Source organism: Mus musculus, chromosome 9 (assembly GCF_000001635.26).
Source record: "Mus musculus strain C57BL/6J chromosome 9, GRCm38.p6 C57BL/6J".
Lineage (NCBI taxonomy): Eukaryota > Metazoa > Chordata > Mammalia > Rodentia > Muridae > Mus > Mus musculus.
In genome coordinates, this window is record NC_000075.6 from 79,773,374 (window position 1) to 79,793,483 (window position 20,110).

General features: G+C 37.4%; 1 protein-coding gene across 1 annotated transcript in view; it reads right to left on the bottom strand.

Moving 5' to 3' along the window:
* Tmem30a (transmembrane protein 30A) overlaps positions 1–20,057 on the bottom strand; it is a 24,490-nt gene extending 4,433 nt beyond the window's left edge. The window contains exons 1-6 of the mRNA NM_133718.4: positions 19,601–20,057; positions 7,168–7,275; positions 3,851–3,958; positions 2,780–2,867; positions 1,729–1,878; positions 720–929 (exon numbers count right to left, since the gene is read on the bottom strand). Of these exons, the coding sequence (NP_598479.1) occupies positions 720–929; positions 1,729–1,878; positions 2,780–2,867; positions 3,851–3,958; positions 7,168–7,275; positions 19,601–19,837 (901 nt within the window). The 5' untranslated portion in view covers positions 19,838–20,057. The remainder of the gene's footprint in view (positions 1–719; positions 930–1,728; positions 1,879–2,779; positions 2,868–3,850; positions 3,959–7,167; positions 7,276–19,600) is intronic.
* Between the last annotated feature and the right edge of the window lie 53 nt (positions 20,058–20,110).

Consider the following 20,110-nt stretch of genomic DNA (forward strand, 5'->3'; position numbering starts at 1 on the left):
AACAAATAAAACAAAAACCATCTAAGCTAGATGTGGTTGTACACACCTAAGGCAGAGGAAGGCAAATCTGAGTTTAAGGCCAGCCCATTCTCATCGATAGAGAGAATTCCAGGCCATCCAGGGCTACATTATGAGACTTGGTCTCAAACAAACAAACAAAAATGTACTTATGATTTTAGATAATAAAAAGTGCAATGATCCAACACACATTTAAAATGCTAATATTTGGAAATCTTTATGTTCACAGGGTATATATAAATGATGGGCAAAATACTTTAAAACACTTAACTTTGTTACGGGATAAAAAGAACTGCCCAGCATTTCCTTCTTGTAAAAGACTGCTTCTGGGCCAGAGAGATGTCCCAGCGGGTAAAGGCACTTGCTGCTGTGCAAGCCTGACGCCCTGATTCAATTCCTAAGACCCATGTAAAAGGTGACAGGAGAAAATCAAGCTCTCTCTCTATGGTGTCCTCTCACCACTACACATTTACCTTGGCACATGTGCATACACCATACATAAATAGATAATAATAATAATAATGATAAAGATCTTTAAAATTAAAAAAAAGAAATAAGGCTTGATATCCATGCAGAAATGGAAGCATGAGACCCTACATGAATCTAGAGCACAAAGTAACATGTCACATAACAGACATAAGGATTTCATGAAACTCTTTTCAAACTCTATATGTACACATAAGCAAAAAATAAAAGGATACTGTATGTGATGTTCAAAAAGTACTGTCCAGCTGGTAATGTTGGGTGTAAATCATCTCTCCGCTCTATGAGACGATACAACTTACGAAAAGTAGGTAATGCTGCAGTACGCATCCAAACTATAAAGTCTTCATTTATGAATCCATTATTACTTTCATCTTCAGGGTCTAGCTCATATACTGCCTTATGCCAGTTTACTGGCTTTATTGTATCTTGATAAGTTGGGGAGGGAGAGAGACAGAAAAATCAAAATATTCAATTTTATAAAGTTTCAGTGAAAATTTACAGTACTAAAAGAAAAGAAGCACAAAACAATCTGAATATTTCCTTATATTCAAAGGTATAAATATATTCATATTCTAAGGATATGTTAAAAATCTAAAGAAAAACCAGTTATTAATAAAAAGTAAAAAAGATAGTTAATATCTCAAGAGAATATAAAAAGGATCCTGAGGAAAGGTAGATTACGTCATGTAAAATTACAGCATTAAGCAATATGAGCCAATGAGATGGCTCAGCAGGTCATTACCAGAGCCCTTGCTACCAAGCCTGAGGAACTGAGTTCAAGCCCCAGGACCCACGTGGTGAAAGAAAAGTACACATTGCCACAAATCGTTCTCTGACTTCCACTTATGCACTATGATGTGTGTGTGTGTGTGCACACAAAATAAACAAATAAATGTGAAAATAAATTTTAAAAAGAAATATTGTATTATGAAACTAAGGCAGTGGAGAAACAAAACTATATGTGGATTATAAATAGGAGTTTGTTAAAACAAACTCTGAGGTAGTTTGTAAGGATTACAGCTGAAAATACCAGAGAAATTCAAATAATTAAAAGAATGAATTTTCATTATAATTTTAGTACATTTTAACACTTACATAACTTGGTGTAATGTTGAAAAAGAAAATGCTGTTCTTTAAAAAAAAATTAAGACTCAAGACAAAATTTAGGTTACTTTACTAAGCCTACTAGCTTTTAGACAAGAAGGGATATTGATCATATTTTACCTTTAAACTTTTCTTCGAGGCTCTCTTTTCCAGGTGGATTTCTGAATTTCACATTTTTATCTGTCCACCAAGCAATACCTTTTTTCTTCAAAGGAATTGGAATAGGCTTGGGATCAGATTCATTGGCAACCAGATACAATTCTAACGTATCTAAGCACAAGAAATGGAAGATATTACTAACATTCACTAAAAATCCATAGCATCTGATTTACTCTCTAAGAAATGAGAATCTGGAATTTGTTCTAAAAGTAGCTGACAGAGAAGGCATAGGGTTAACAGGTACTCTTTATTCAGACGTGAATTAACTTTTGCAAGTTTAGAACTCTGGATGCATAGATGGACTTGTCTTCATTCACTACACATCTGTCACTTTCATGAATGACTAGCTGACGTGTGAGAAGACCATGAAAGTGAATACTAATCCAAACACAACTGGAAGGACACCTTTCTTATCCTTCGTTGGTTACTGCTGCGTTCCTAAGAGCTCCTGCCGATCCATTTCTCTGTAGTTGGTACTCAGCTCTTGAAACCCAGTTGGTACAATGAACAAGTTCTTTTGAATGTGTTATACACAGAAATTAGGGACTTGATGTAAAAACACACAAAATATTTCAGAAATGCCAATATGTTTAAATGACATTGGTTTTGGCGCACTGGACTAAATAATTTATTCAAGCTAATTTTACTTGTTTCCTTTGGGGACTTTTAATATAAATACAAGAAAATTTGAAGTTGTATTTGTGGTTCAAACTGTTTATCTATCAGACGATGCATACCTAAATGATCAACTGTAATTCCCCTTTAATGATATAAATCAGCAAAAGTGACTCTGTGGCTTTTACTTTCTTGTAAGAAACTGGGAAGAGATAGAAATCTATTCTCATAAAAGAATGCTCAAAAGGAAACGACAGGGCATTAAGACCCTATTCCTATCTGAGTAGCTATCTTGAAGGGGAATGTCATGATCCCATTCATAGTACTGACTACTCCGTAGCGCCCTAACTGTAGTTTCTGAATCATCCATCTGCATGGATCTTTATGGCGAGCATACCATTAAACATGCTGTTGGCAATAGCGCCACATGGCGCAATTGGTCTGTCTTCATTTCTTCTATAAGGTTCACATTCCTTACTTGGATTCTAGTTTTCAAAAGGAAAAGGAGAGAGAAATTACCATCTAGATCTCTGGAAAAATAATGAGCTAGTCCTAATTACTAATTAAAAATTCTAGCCTTGTATTTTCCTCACTCAGAAAGTATATGATGAGTCTGTAAGGAAACTAAGCTCTAAACACTACATTTAAATACTCAAAATATTCTTTAATATTACAGTACTTTTTAAATAAAATGTTTGTTTACCTGTACATAGCTATATATCACTTATCGATTTAATATTTTTCTAAGTGCTGTGATTACAGGTATGCATCACCATGTCTGGCTGTCTATAGTGTATTGTAAGACATACAAAGGGTCTAAGAAATGAGAAACTAGTCCAGTCTTCAAATGTTTGCCCTATTGACAAGATGACATAAAATACTTATGTACTAAACACCACTATGGAAAGCTCAACAGTCAGGAAATTAGGATACCATCCATGGATTCCCGAATAGAGCATGAGAAAGGGAGCTTGTTACACATAACCTATAGTTCTACTCCTACAAACACATAGAGTAGATTTGAGAATTCTGAAAGCTTTACATTTTTGCTGCTTAGTCTTCCCACAGTGAAAAGTTTAAAAAAACAGGACAGTTATTCAGATTTGAAGCACAATCCCAGAAATTAAAAACAGTTCATCTGCATATCCCCACCTAGCGTAAGAATAATGAATCAACCCCATAAGAACACACTTACACATCTAAAATACTAGACTCATCAAAATCCCATTACAAAGAAATAAAGCCAAACTCCCAAGAAATAAACAGGCAGTAGTGGAATTGAGAAGCTATTTTGTGGGCATTCAAGAAAAAGCATTTTAAATAAAAATTTCTGTTAAAACTAGAAATGACAAGTAATTCTTTAATCTCCTCTAAGATTATTAAGTCCTTAATAACATTTCTGAATGAATATTTACAACACGTTCTTACTTCACAGATAACCACATATCTGTATCTCATCATTACTTACAAGCAAAGCACTAGGGTCTCCATTTAACTGGCTATCATCTCGAGATTTCACGTAGCGACGATGATTTTGATAGAAATTAGACAGTCCATAATACATAAACACATTGCCCTAGAGAAAACAGAAAGGGAAAACCTTTTAACATAAAAGTTAATATTTGTTTTATATGTATGTAAAATGTAAGCAATTTACACTTTACTAGTTTACAATTTATGATAAACAGGTACTGAGGTTAAGTAGCAACTAAAATTGTACAATTAAATATAAATCAACTCACAGTAGAGCAACTATACTCCAGTTCTTAAATTCTCAGGTAAGTTTTAAAAGAAGGGGAAAATACTACCACAAACAAATCAGGTATTGACTAAGTCCAAAGCACACTCTATTAATTGGCTTAGCAAATCTGTTTACCAAGTACTTAGTAAGCACTAGGAGTACAGCTCAGTAAGAGTGTTCGCCTGGCATGAGCATGTGTAAAGCCCTGAATTCAATCACCAACACCACAAAACATAAGCAAACAAACAAAAAATAAAGTGTGCAACTGTAAATAAAGTCCAACTATTTTAAACTTCTCAACTATCCAACAAGTATTGCGTGCAGTCTGGAAGAGATGGCTCACTGGTAAAGAGACCGTAGTGTGAGCATGAGAGCCTCAGTGTGGATCCCAGCACCATCATGCAGCAGTCATCTATAAACCCAGCAATGAAGGGCAGCCAGGGAGGAGACAGGCAGGAACTTTCTGGCTACCCAGTCTAGCTTAAATGAGAAGCTCCAAGTTCAGGGAAAGACTGGTCTCATGAAATAAGGAGACAAAGGAAGACATACACATGTCATACTACACACACACATACACACACACACACACACACACACACCCCACACCACAAAATATTTTCATTAAAAAATAATATTGAAAAATATTAGTGTGCTCTGAGCTACAATATAAAGTTTTACTAATTCAACTTGGTTTTCATCCAATTAGCATCTGCCTTTCAGAAGAATGATTAAACTTTTGATTTATTATCCAAATAAGTTATAACTGGAATGAGAATACACAAATTCAGAAGATGCTATATATACTACTCTTTCCTATTTATTAAAATTTGTTAGTATACCAAATATTTCACAATGATTTACACATAGATTTTACTTTACTCATGACACTTCCTCCTGTCTTGCCTTGGTTCCTTCTGCCCTCCAAATAGTCCCCAGGATACTACAGACTATTAGCAATTAGTAAATTAGTAGTTATGAAAATACACTGTTATATTTTATAATAATAATCAAGAATGGTACTCTAATGGAGGTAACTTCAAATATCTTGGAAAAAAAGTAATAAACATAAACTGAATGAACTACAAGGTGCTAAGAAACCAAATAACTAAACAGGTTTAAAAAAATGTTATTTTCTGCTTTCTGATTAAAACTTCTATTTTTATATTCATATCTTCAATTAAAAGTAATTCTGTACACACAGAAGTTGATTTATTTGATTTGCTAACTTCATAGACATTTAAAGACTGAATATTGACGTGTTCTGGTAGCAGAAGCTTGCAATCCCAGCACTTAGGAGGCAGGTGAAGGATCATTAATTCCAAGCCAACCTGAGCTACACTGCAAGTCTAAGGTCAACCTAGAATACCTGAAATCATGCATCAAACTGTAAATAAATGAATGAAAATACTGTTAAGTAGCAAACAAAAACCTTTTCCATTCTATATAAAAGGTGTTAAAATGGAAATCTTTGGGTGAATTGTATCAAATTGTATGACAAAAACATGATAAATATGTTTAGGAAAAAAAGAATAGCATCTTAATTAAGAACAATAATAGTAAATTCAATCTGTAAACTGAAAAAGGAATACTCTCTACCATTTCTGATACAAAATTAACTTTTAAGTTCCCAGAAATGGTTTTAGTCCAATTAAAAAATCTGTGAAGAAACAGACATACAAAGACAAAATGGCCACTTTAAACAGGCGATCTAAAGCCGGGAGCTTGGTTTGCTTGTTTGCTTGTGTGTTTGCTTGAAGACAGGATTTCTTTGTGTAACAGCCCTGGCTGTCCTGGAACTTTGTAAACTAGGTTGGCTTCAAACTCAGAGAGATCTACCTATCTCTGCCTCCCAAATTAAATGTTTTGAATAGGGAGGAGATAAAGGAACCTCTAACTTTTTCAAACCCTCTCATTTCAATTCTGCACAGAACCAAAGCTGACTGCATCTTTATAGTATGCCCACCACTGCACTTGTCAGTCTTCTCCCAAGCCAGTTTTCATATCTCAGTCCCAAAGAAACATTTACCTTAGTGTAAGAGCATCTATAACCTCTAGATGGCTCCCATCCACCAGAAACTACTAAAGTTATCACTACATATAGAAAATCTGAATGAGGACTCTCAAACCTTGGTATGTATCATGACAGCTTTGTTTCCTGAAGAAGGTCGTTAGGTTCTTTTGTTATTTTTTGGTTTTCTGTAGGCTTGGCTGTCCTAGAACTCGCTCTGTAGATCAGGCTGACCTCAAACACACAGGAATCTGCCTGCCTCTGTCTCCTGGGACTAAAGGCATGCACCACTCCTGAAGAATGTTTTTAAATTCAATTTTCAGGTATAGGGTAAAACAAACTGGTCTCTATCCAAGCCAATTCTGAAATTTTATGTTCTATCCCATATGCTCATTTACCAAAATTAGAGACCAGAACTAATGCCACATAGGCACGAATGTGCATACTCACAACCATACACACATGTGCACACAGGGTAGGGCCCAAATACCAAACTATAAAAAAAATCAATAAAGTTTTAACAAGTGTTTGATTTTTGGGTACTGTTTCACACCTCAAAAATAATGCAATTAACTAATGGGACGACCAATGCTGTCTTAAGAAAGACTTCTTTTAGAATTAAAAGTTATTTTAAAAATTAAGAAAAATTTTAAAAGGCTAACAATTTATATATCTAAAGAGAAATCAATGTACCAATAAATAATTTTAAAGTACAAACACAAGAAAATTATAAACTTGACCAAAAAATTGATTCCTGCCCTTTAAAATATGGATCATGAATAATGAAAATGCCTTAAATTTTGTCTACAAAATACTAAAAGGTAAATAATTCAAATAAATGCATTTAATTACCAGATTTAATTAATTTAACGATGCAATACTAAATATATAGAGCAATCTTCAAATGTCTATAGATGCCAATAAACTAAGCTGATTTGTCATTATAAATTATCAAAAAAACAGTACTATTATTTTTTAAACATGCCCTTTCTAACAGATTACAATTTTATGAAATATAAGTATTTGAAATACAGACCTCAAATGACTGTTTCAGTGTGAAGTTAATGGTACAAGCACAAGATGTCACATTCGGAGATAAACATTTATTGCAGGGGCTGGAAGGTTCTGTTCCAGTGTAATCAATCTGTAAAAGAAAATGTGGTCAGCAAGAAGTTCCTTGGAGAAAGGAGAAACCTACAACTTGCATAACGTGCTATTAAAAAGAAAAATAAGTCAACAAAGCAATACAGACAAAAACTGCAGCAGTGTACTTTAACAGTGTGCGGCATTAAATAGTAAAGAAGCTCCGCTTTGTTCACTGTTGTTCACAGTCCTCCTTTCTCTCCCAAAGAAATAATCGTATGGATAAAATTGTAAAAACAAGACTCAACACTGCATGATGTATAAGATGTAAATGCTTGTGAGATCACAGGGAGAAGGCAGGTAAAGCCTTATAATGTGTATAAAGGAAAGCTGTCAACTGTTGGCAGTATAAGATATATATATATATATATATATATATATATATATATATATAAACAGTATATATATATTATATATACTGGCAGTATATTGGCAGTATAATATAATATATAACTGTTGGCAGTAATAATATTGTGAAGTGTGTTTAGCTTAAGGAACTACTCTGTATCTAAAGTAAAACCAACTACTAGGAAATATGCTCTGAACCTGAGGTATCTGATGCTAACCCTATCAGAACTGAATTGTACAACACCAGCTAAAGTCTGAAGTCCTGCTGTGGCACCCCAAATTTGTTTTTTCCCATTATAAATAAGAAAAAGAATTAAACACACTTTATTTTTTAGAGAATTTTAGCAAAACTGTTTGTGGATGCACAGGCTGTCCTGTTGTTACAGAGTGGATAGTAAGTGCCTCTTCAAAAGTGCCCATGTGTTGGGATCTTGCTCCTAGCTGGTGATGCTATTTTGTGATGTGATGGAAATTGAGATGTGAACCTGGATAGAAGCACGTTTCTGGGACATAAGGTCCTTGTTAGCATCTTATCACTGCAAATCTCTCACTACTTCCTGCTCACCATGTGAGTACCTTCTGATACATGTTTCTGCTACCATGATGCTGTCTCGTTTCAGACACAGAAAAAAGCAAGCTATGAGCTGAATGTCTGGAGCTGTAAACCAACATGAATAAATATTTTCTTCCTTGAGTGTTTTTGGTCAGGTAACTTCTCCACAATCAACATTTCCCCCCCAAAGTGGTCTACTACACCAATACATGAACATTGACATTATCGTCACCTAAAGTTTAGTTTCAGGTTCACTCTTGGTTGAAAATTATATAGGTTTAAACAATATATAATGATATATAACCTACCATTTTTAAAATTTATTTATTTATTTTTAGAATTTTCTTTTTTTCCTCTCTCTTTTTTTGGAGGGGGGGATGGAGGGAGTGTTTTTCAAGACAGGGTTTCTCTGCATAGCCCTGGCTGTCCTGGAACTCACTCTGTAGACTAGGCTGGCCTCAAGAACCCAGAAATTCACCTGCCTCTGCCTCCCAAGTGCTGGGATTAAAGGATTAAAGGTGTGTGCCACCACTGCCCGGCCATAACCTACCATGACAATATAAAATACCTTAACTGGCCTAAAAACCTCCTCTATCTTTGTCTCAGCTGTTCATTTTCTGTATTAAATCACAGTAAGCAGTGACCTCCCCTCTGTCCTTACAGTTCTCTCTTTCCTGCTGCCTATGTCACTTGGTAACTTACACTTCCGCTTCCTCTGTATCTTTTCAGACTTTGATGTACTACAGTTTATCTATTAACCTACTAAAAGACAAGACCAAACTGATCTTGAACCCACAAAGATCCTCTGTTTTTCATGGAAGCTTATTTGTTAACTAGTAGAACTTTGCTTTAATTTCTTTTCACTGCAAATATCACCAATAAGCAAGGCATGTAACAAGAATTAAACGAAGACAGGAAAGCACACATGAATTTCATTAGACCTGTGTGCTACAACTCTGTACAAAGCCTGTTTGTACATATCGTTCCACTTACATACCAAATTTATGTCAAAATAAACCACAAGGAAAACTGCATTTTTAATTTCACATTTCTTTCTCTTAAGACTTATCTAAAAAATATAAAGAAACTTCTCAAATCATTTTCTTTAATTTGATCACCACTTGTGCAAAGTGTCAGACTTCACTAAACAAAAATAATTTGATGGAACTGGAAATCAAAGAATATAATATCAGTATAACAAAACTCAACATTTTATTAGGATAATTACTAAATATCAAGTAATACTTAAAGTAGATAGCTATAATACATCCATCATGAACTGTTGATTATAACTTTTAAAATGCATTAAAAGTTACATCTTTTAACTTTGGGTAACTCTGAAAAAAGTGTTTTTAAAAGTTATTATAATTAACTTTTAAATTTTAATAGGAGCAAAGTATATTACAAAGTACTAGTTAAAAGTTATTATAATTAACTTTTAAATTTTAGTAGGAGCAAAGTATACTACAAAATACTAGTTAAAAGTTATTATAATTAACTTTTAAATTTTTTTAAAAGATTTATTTATTTATTATATGTAAGTACACTGTAGCTGTCTTCAGACACTCCAGAAGAGGGAGTCAGATCTTGTTACAGATGGTTGTGAGCCACCATGTGGTTGCTGGGATTTGAACTTCCGACCTTTGGAAGAGCAGTGCTCTTACCCACTGAGCCATCTCACCAGCCCCAACTTTTAAATTTTAATAGGAGCAAAGTATACTACAAAGTACTAGAACCATAAAAGTAATGTTATAGTATACTGCCAACAGTTGACAGCTTTCCTTTATACACATTATTTTTTCTGATCCTCACCAAAATCCTATTACGCTACCTCCATTACATAAAAGAACATACTCAGAAATTTTCCCAAGAGCTAGTCTAGAATCCAAGATCTGTGACTGAAGCGTGCTCCCTCTACTAAACCACCTTTCCCAGGAGCTGCCAGTCTACTAGGAGGGCAGACTGCACTAATACAAGAAAGCTGTCAAACTGGATAGCTGAGAGACAATCATTAGCAAAGAACCTGTACTTTTTAGAAGAAATAAGAATCTGAGCAAATCCAGAAAAATAGAAATAGAAAAAGAGGCAGTACTGGAAAATAGATCAAGACAATCAGAACTAACACTTTACATTATGGAGAATTTTCATGATGAAAAGCAAAGAGGTAAAGCTAAGAAGGTACGTGAGCCATAACAGCACAGCACATTTTACTGCCTACTGCTATCACATGTGTTCTGCCAGTCACATATGAACTTCATACAAATGACCTTAAAGAACTGGAACTGAAGAGACAGATGGCTCAGCAGTAAAGAGCTCTTGTAGGTCCCAAGCACCTACACTATCGGCTCACAACCACTGGTAACTCTCACTTTAGGGAGTCCAAGGCCCTCTCCTGACCTTTGTGGGCACTAGGCAAGTATATAGTAAACAGACATGCATGCAAGCAAAATACCCATACATACAAAATAAAATAAATCTTTTTAAAAGTAGAGTGGCCCTGCAAAGTTTGTTATTATTTTCCTTATTTTAAATCAGGACACTTGGTTCATTTCCTTGCACCAAAACCCTTAAGCACCAAACAGAACAAACAACAGTAAACCAGTCCTTAATCAGCGGGATCTAGTGCTATTTTGGACAGGTAATACTCACATTATAAGGTGTGTACATAAGCATCTAAATGTGGAATTGCTGCAGAGTTGGGGGTGGATATGGAGTGGTCCCCAAATATCTAGAGTGAGAAATAGTTTCTCCCAATCACAAATGTCCTACTTCTACTCTTATGCCTCAGGCAATAATCTACATATTAGGCCAAGCCCAAGTCATTCATAACAGTTACGTGTCATTTTGTCACTTTATAATAATGATCCCTATTAAAAGCCTAACCTTCCAGGTGCTGCCATCAAAGAACCTCACAGACTGAGCCCCTTGGCCCCAAGTGTCTTTTCCTCACAATTGCTGCAAAGTTGAAAGGCCACACAGTTCTCACAAAGAGGTCTCTAAGCTCACACAAATCCCACAGTGTGGAGCCCAGGGTAGCTAGACTACAGCCACACACTAACTCCCTTATCCAAAGTCTCTGTGAGGACCAAGTCAGGCTGCATATAAATAAAGCCCCCAGCACCGCAGTTCAGGACCTCCCCCTTCTACAGAAAACACTTCACTTTGCTCACCTTCTACCCAATCCGCATATGAGTTGATGTGAGACTAATAAATCTCCTAGCTGAAGGTCCACGGGAATTCTATAACCCTCCTTCTCTCCCTCTCCAAAACCTCCAAGTAAGCCCCAAGGAGAGGGGGAGCGAGAGACACATGTTCTAGTTGGTCCAGTGGTTTTCTATAAACTAAGATAATATAATGGAGAAGAATTAGGGTTTCGCTCTTCTCTCACTTATCATTGAAAACAACCTATTTTCCTTCATCAATTTCAGTTCGTTAATTTCTTTTACAGCATCAGGTTTATGGACCTTTTATATCTAAGGAATGTCTTAGCCATGCAAAACTGTTTAATGGCTTCCCATCACACTGCCTGTAGTCCTAATACTGGCCCAGGTAATGTACAGCCTAATTGTACTGCTTTGACCTGTATCTGTCCCTTCTCACACTGCCACATGGCTCCTTTTTTGTTCCTCTTTCTATTAAGCACACTCCTTCCTTTTCCTTTCTATTTCTGCATGGAGTAGGCTTCCCTGGCATATTCACACCATTACTTAGGGCTCCCCAACACATGCCATTTTGTGGCAAGACATTATAATAAAAACCATCCTTATATTATAAGAAACTGAAACTTCTGTCACAGTCAGAGTTAATAAATACCTTAAGGCCATTTGTGACAGCTGTCCTACTGTGTCCTCAGCCTGTTTGTTTAACCTGCTTTTAAGAGAACAAAGTAGCAGTCAACTTGCCTGAGATTTTCCATGTAATCAACTTTTACTACAGTCTAAGCTGATGAATAGCTGTAAGCTCAATATATGCACTTTTTCATGGCCCTGACCTAGAACAATGCAAGTATATAGTTTGCTGAAAGCATCAAACATGGAGAGTAAAGGCAATCTTCTAAAATGAATATCCACCATAAATATTGAACACAACACTTGGATACTGCTCGATAAACAATGGTATTTGTAGTACTGTTTGCTGTCTGGGTCAGTTGGGAGTCTTTTGAAATCAGTGACTCAATGCCCTTGAAAACCTCTTAAAATTTTGTGTAAAGTATCTCTGATTACTTTCTGTGCTTTTCAACAGAAACAGGGGGAAGCCCTTAGTTAGGAACAGATACACACACACACACACACACACACACACACACACACACACACACAGTTCTACAACAGACAGATACCAGCACAGGAACAGATTCACAAGACAGCCTGCCAGCAGGCACGGATTCACACATGTGCACTTTTGTTTCTCTAAAAAAGACACCAGAAGCATGAAGTAAAAAACTCAAATCTGGATTTGCTCTTGGTTAAATGACTCCACACAGACGTTCTTTTATTTCTTTCCTTAATACAACACCAATGCCTTATTGGTAACTCAGAGTTAATCATCACTAATGTGTTTCAGCATGTGTTTTAAACATGCATGTTTTGTCCCCTGAGCATTTTCTAGCATCTAACACAGTTCAGAAGCAACAAATTAAGAAGCAAATTAATGGTCAATAAGAATGGATAATATTGGGCCAGAGAAATGGCTGAATGCTTCAAAGTACCTATTGCTCTTACAAAGGGCCATGGTTTGACTCTCAGCACCCACACGGTGGCTTACAACCATCTGTAACTCCAACACCCTCTTCTGATGGCAGGCATCAGGCATGCATGCGGTACAAAGAAATATATATCACAGGGGGGGGGGCAAAATACATCGGGTTGACGAGTGGGAGAGTTGTGGTGATTAGTTTTAATCATCATCTTGTAGTCTAGAACCATCTGGGAAAGGAATCTCCATGAGTGGTTGTCTAGACTGAGTTGTCTGTGGAGAAATGTCTTGAACAGGTTCACTGAGGCAGAAAGATCTAGACTAAAGGTTAAAGCATCAATCCCTGTGTTTAGATCCTGGATTATATAAAAAGGAAAAAGCAGATGAATACAATCATGGATGAGTTCATTTCTCTCTGTTCTTGACTGTGAACATGACTGTTTCAAGTTCCTGCCACCTTGACTCCCCTGCAATATGGACTGAAACATGGAAGTAAGCTAAACTAACCCCACCCCCACCCCCCCACCCCCGCCCTGCTCCACTAATTTCCCTTTGTCAAGGTGTTTTATTACTATGGGAAGCAGAACTAGGACAGATGCTCTACCACATCCAGCCCAAGTTTATCTTTCTTTGAACTACTCAGGCACATTCTGCATGTGCCACTCACATAGCGATGCTTAGTTTTCCTGTGATATTTCTCTTCTGTTTCTCCCCTAACTAGTTGTTTTGTTTTGTTCTTGGGGTTGAGGGTGAGGGTGGGATGGGGGCGTAGACAGCCCAGGATGGTCTCAAATCTCTATGTAGCTAAGATTGGCCTTGAACTCCTGGATCTTTCTGGCACCCACCTCCCAAGTCATAGGACATACTACATCTCTATGCCTGGCTAATGTGTTCTTGTCTTTCAGAGCTGGGGATTGAACCCAGGGCTAGAAAAGTACTCTGTCACTGAGTGACATCTGCATCTCCAACTACATTAAGTCATCCTACTTCCCTGAAAGGAATATCTTTTTCGAAAAAATTAAGAAAAACAGTCCTGTCATCAAACTTTTTAAATAATTTCCTATGTCCAAAGAGGTCCTTTGAATATGGAAAATGCCCAAAACTAATAAAAAATCCTTGATAAACAGAACTCAATGTATGCGTTTTCACTATCAAATAACCACTACATCCTTTGTCAGCTGAAACTCAAGGGGAGCCTGACCTAATAAAATCTGCCACACAGAAGTAACACTCACTAGTTTTCAAAAGACCAAGTTTACTAGGGAATAATCGTTGTAAACGTCAAAGGAAAAGAGGCTGCTAAGAAGAAGTAAGAACACAAATCCCCTATTTTGAAAATTAGCATGTTTTTATGTCAAAAGTATATCAAGCATAGTTCAGAATACAGTAAGCATAAGCTCTTCTAACTACTTAAATCCTAATGACAAAACACCAGAAACAATACGGACAGATTCTAAAACCACAGCCTCCCTATTCCTCAGAAAAAGACTGATTTTAATGCGGTGATAAAGAGGAATTTGAAGGACATGCACGTCTGCATTGTATACAAGGAGAGCTGGAAACTTCTATTTTTTGGATGTAGATTTATCTGAAAGGAAATCAATATAATATCTAAATAGGTCACATAACAAGATGCTGACTAATAAGATGGGTCACTTTAAGTACTAATCAGATTACATTAATGGGGACATTTTAAGTACTTTAAGAATTTTCTGAAGTCCTTAGAATGAGTAATTCAACACAACTATTTTGGTAGCACATGCTAAATTTGCCAGCACACTACTTTAAAACTCTAAACCAGGGGGAGAGGGGTAGTTTTGTCTCTATAAAAGTCTAGAAAATACATATTTTAGACTGCAGAGGCCAAGAAGGACTTTTAGTCCTTTTAAGAAAAGAGGGTTTGCACCTTTCTTGGCTGATGAAATTCAGGATATAATCACAATAGTTATATATAATTTTTTGGTAGCAACATAGCTCCACTTATGAGAAGAAGTGAGTTCTTTGAGGGATATACCCTATAAAATTGGTATTCAAAAGTTAGTGCTTCCTTTAACCAAACTACAAGCGCTCATCTGGAAAACTAGCCTCAGCTCCTGTCCCCACCTCCCCCAGAAAACAAACAAACAAACAAACAAACAAAAACACACCACCACGTAGGCAGGGAATTACAGGAAACAAAAGCCCTATTATGCAAAGCTCTTGCCAAAGGTTCCAAGTTAAGTTACTGCAATACATTTGAGCATTAAAATCATTATATTTCTTAGCATAAAATGTCTCCTTTTTAACAATCATTTTTTAAAAAACAAACCCTTAGTGTAAATGAAGAAAATACCTAATAAAAAATTGGAAAAAGGAAAAAAAAACCCTTATCCTTTTTTTAATCTATGCTGACATTTACGTAAAAACAAAAGATTACTGAATGCAGATCAAAGATTTAATTTCCTTCAAGAACCTTACAATCTAAGGATTCAAACTAGAAAGGAGGAAAAACATAGACAGCAAATTTTTGTCAGAAACAGGAAATAATCCGGACAAATAACTGAGCATAGAAAATTAAACAGTTTTGTTTTTTGTTTTTTTAAAAACGGAAAGCTGGGAGTTGAGCAAAGAGGGGGCTAGTCCACTAACACCAACATGTTAGCAATATGAACTTAAATGCCTAGGCTCTAGGTATTACTGTATTTACTGTTTATCTTAAATGTTGTTTTTAAAAAGTACACCCAAATTTGAGTCTAACCATTGATTAATTTTCTTTTACTGTTTTTGGATACTAGGTCTATGCACTGAATTACTACAGTCAAGCAGTCTACTACCTCAAGTCTCCCTAAACTATCTGGGGCTATAGGAACCGGACACCTGACCCAGCTCCCTAAGCATTCTGCTTGTTTGTTTGTTTTTTCCAGACAGGGTTTCTCTGTGTATCCCTGGCTATCCTGGAACTTACTCTGTAGACCAGATTTCTGGCCTTGAACTCAGAAATCCGCCTGCCTCTGCCTCTCTGCGCCTCTCTCTGCCTCTGCCTTTCTCTGCCTCTCTCTCTGCCTTTCTCTGCCTCTCTCTCTGCCTCTGCGCCTCTCTCTGCCTATGCCTCTGCCTCTGCCTCTACCTCTCTCTCTCTGCCTCTCTCTGCCTCTACCTCTCTCTGCCTCTGCCTGCCTCTCTCTCTGCCTCTACCTCTCTCTCTGCCTCTGCCTCTCTCTCTACCTCTGCCTCCCAACTGCTGGGATTAAAGGCATGCACCACCACTGCCCAGCTTGAAGCATTAACTTACAATTATATCACTTCACACTGATAATGCTTTTACAGAAGTTACAAAGGTGGTACTTTCAAGTTAGCTGAATATTTTGGCCTAGCCAAGAGCCTTAGAGGAGTCATTCATTGCCTTGTGGTGGGAACATGCTTGACTCTTAATTGTTGTCAAATTAAAAGAAATATTCAGTCTTTGCTGCAAATAATAAAGACATTATACAAGTCTTCAATAAATAAATTCATAATTGAAATATTTTAATGGTTACTAAAATTATCAGTGGTACTTTTCTAAAAAACTCACTTTACTTAGAAAATCTAAAAACCAACTAAGAGAGATTCATAAACTTAACAAGGGAAGGTAATAGGATACTAACTATGAGTATCCAAACATAAAAGCAGCTTTTCTGGGAAAATGTGAAAAGTCTATTAGTTTTACTTTCAATTTTCCAAGTTCTAAGCAAACACGCCATACCAAACATCTTGATTTATAAGTCTTCTGCCCTAGTAAGCTGAACTATACTGCACGTGGACTACTGAGTTTTCAAAAAGAAACTTAAACCATGTAAAACAGACAGCAGGAATCAGTGTGGGGGAGAACTGCTCACATCCTGTTTACCTTTATTTTATCTCTTTCTTTCTTCTTTCTTTTCCTTCCTTCCTTCCTTCCTTCCTTCCTTCCTTCCTTCCTTCCTTCCTTTCTGTGATACAGTATCATTCATTTAGTCCTATTCTAGAACTCACTATGTAGACCAGGCCCAGAGATCCACCAACCTCTGCTTCTCATGTATGTGGGTGGACCAAATGGGTATCTGATGCTTGCTGAGGCTGCAAGGGGACATGGGATGACTTAGAACTGTAGTTAAAGACAGTTGTGAGCCACCATGTAGGCACTAGAAATCAAACCTGGGTACTCTTGCAAAGGAAGCCAGTGCTCTTAAGTGCTGAACCAGCTCTCCAGTTCCTCCTGTTCACTTTTAATTATCCTCAAAGGCGTTTAGCCTAAGCTAGCAGCTAACAGAAGGTAGAGGACTTAGTGGGACAGCACTTCCTCGTGGCCCAGAGTTCAATCTCCAGCACACACAGAGAATAAAGAACAAGCATACAAACTTGTATGTCGAAAAAGCTCTCTAGGTTTTTCTAATAACTCCAGACCTAATTTGAAATCATTTGCTACATATCCAACACTCAAATTTTAATCATTCTATCTGCATGTGTTGGTGTTAATACAAAATTTCCAGTAACTCCTAATTTTCATTTTCTCTCATTTCAATTATGGCTTTTTGAACATAGCATTATTTTAAATCAAAATTAAGTTGTGAGTCACAGACTTTCAGAAGTGAATGGCATCTTAAGGATCATCCACTCTAAATCTTTGTAGTATTAAGAGCAGCTCACAAAAAAAAGGGTTCCATCACCACCTAGTGAGAGCTGGAACTTTCGCTCTAGGCCAGCTCTTAACTCCAATGTCCCTCTGTGCCACTACAATACACTCTTAAAATCAGGGGCACACTAAGCACAAGAAATTTCCATTTCACTAATCACTAAGTTTACAGAACCTTACTTTACTTTTCAGAACCCAAAAGTTTTAAAGAAAATTATTTTCCAACTGTAGTAAACAGTACTAGTTTTTTAACAATTTAGTAAATATTCATACACAATCTAAATCATCATTGCTTTCATCTTAATATCAAGTTTAAAGGAGATGGTGCAAAGGTCTAATGCTTAGGAGGTATCCCATTATCTTTCCTATCATCTCAGTAAGGGTCATGATGTAGTGTGAGAGTTTACACCTTGGAATCAGGACATTAACACTCCCAACAGTCCAGCCATCCCTCAGGCTGGTCCTTAGCTCTCATCTCCTGCTGATGGGTCATAACGCACATCTATTTTGCATCTAAGTGTAAAATCTTAGAAGAAATTCATTATCCTATTTATTTTAGAGATGAAGAAACTAACCTTCAGAGAAAGTAAGTCAATTACCCCCCCTGAAATCTAATTAAAGCTGCAGAGCTCAGGGTTTAGGTATGACAGGGAACAGAAGTGTTTTACATCCGAGAAGTTTTTTTTTTTTTTTTTAAAACATTCTGTACGTTTGTATAGTTTTCTCCAGTTGAGCATACCTAATCTCAAACTCTACAATCCAAAATATTCTAAAATCAAAACTTTTCTCCTGCCCAACCTGTTTGGCCCAGAGCTTCATTTACATTTTGGAGCATTTTGGGCTACCTTTGAGTATATCACAAGGCTAAAACCACGAAGATAAAATATATACCAAAAACATACGCTGTGAGCTTGCTCTAGTCAAAATAAAATTTAATAAAAGATTTTTAAAATACACTCTAGATACTATTCTTACTGTCATTAATACTGAAGCACTGTGCAGTTAAAATATATATATATATGTGTGTGTGTGTGTATGTATGTATATATATATATATATATATATATATATATATAAACCAGCTTACTTTAGTAAACTGAACAAAGTCACCAAAGTCCCTAGCTAAAATGACTGGGGACGTCCAATTAAATGTAGTATTTATTTTTAAATTAAGTACACAAAAATATATCTTTACAACAGAAGAAAGCAAGGTTACTCAACATCGATCTTGCCAGTTCAAACAGATGAAAACTCCCTTAATTTGATGGAGGACTTGTGGACGTCCAATACTGTCCGCCACACAGTACTCACATCCTGCTATAAACCCATCTTTACTGATGCGGACGGATAAAAATGCAGTGATTACTGCACCAACACAAATCAAAATGTTTCCCTCAGTAGAGTGTTTCTATCACATCTAAGTAGGATATTCCAAAAAAAAAAAAGTAATGCCAGTGAAATCGTTTATAGCTAGTTTCCAACTTATTTCGTGTGGAATCATTGATATGCATATTTTAAAAATCAAGCAGGAGGAATTAGGACCACTGTGGGGCATAATTAGAAATGAATACCGCCTAAAAACAAACCAGAACTGAAGTTTCATGCCTTTAACTATATCGTGGCCAACAACTAAAAATATCTAATTAGCTCAAAATCAAAGTTACTTGTGTGCGCTCTGTATGACTTAATTTCTTCACAGAAGAATCAATACCTTTATTGACTCCGGGTCCTACACCCAACCAATTTGTTAATCTCTGTGTCCCAGAATAACCCCCGCCCAAATAACAACAGTCTGCCCCTGTGAGTTGCCTCAGAGTTAAACACGTAAATCTAACTCTTTTTCCTCTTATCTCCTCCTAAAAGACATTCACTCTACCTCTCGGAAACCCACGCAAAGCGCCTCCAAAAAAAGTCTCGTCCACCCGACATTCTAGCTGTATTCATTCCATTTCCAGCCAGGTAAACCGAGAGCCAAAGGAAGCGAGCCCACAAAACTGCAAACTCAGAAAAGCCACAGAAGAAACCGAGAAGGCACCAGAGGGCGGGGCCCGCCTGTCACCTTCTGGGAGCCGGGGGATCACTGCCACGCCCCTCCCTCACCTCGATCTCACGGATGTTGTTGGAGGTGACGAAGATGCCGATGCCGATGGGGATGAAGATGAGGCCGATGATGAAGAAGGTGGGCAGCACCGTGCCGGCCGTGAGGATGGGCTGCCAGGCGGGTAGCCGTTGCTGTTTGAAGGCCGTGTTATCCGGCCTCCGGGTCTTGGCGGCGCCCCCGGGAGGACCCGCGGGCCCGCCGTCCACCTCATCCTTCGCGCTATAGTTCATCGCCATCGGCCCCCGGGCTTCGGCTCGGCCACGTCCAGCTGGGCCGCCCAGGGGACTTGCGTGCCGCCGACCCTGACAGGAGACGCGCAGTCACCGCTGCCGCTACCGCCTCCGCCACCCGCGCCGCCACCGGGGAGGCGGAAGAGGCGGGACACGCTTCTGCGGCCGGCCGCTGACCGGAAGCGGGCGTCTTTAGGAGACGCCCCAGGGAGGGAGAGAGAGGAAATGGGGAGATGATTGAGGGACGAGGGGAGGGGAGGGGGAGGAGGATGGAAGGGG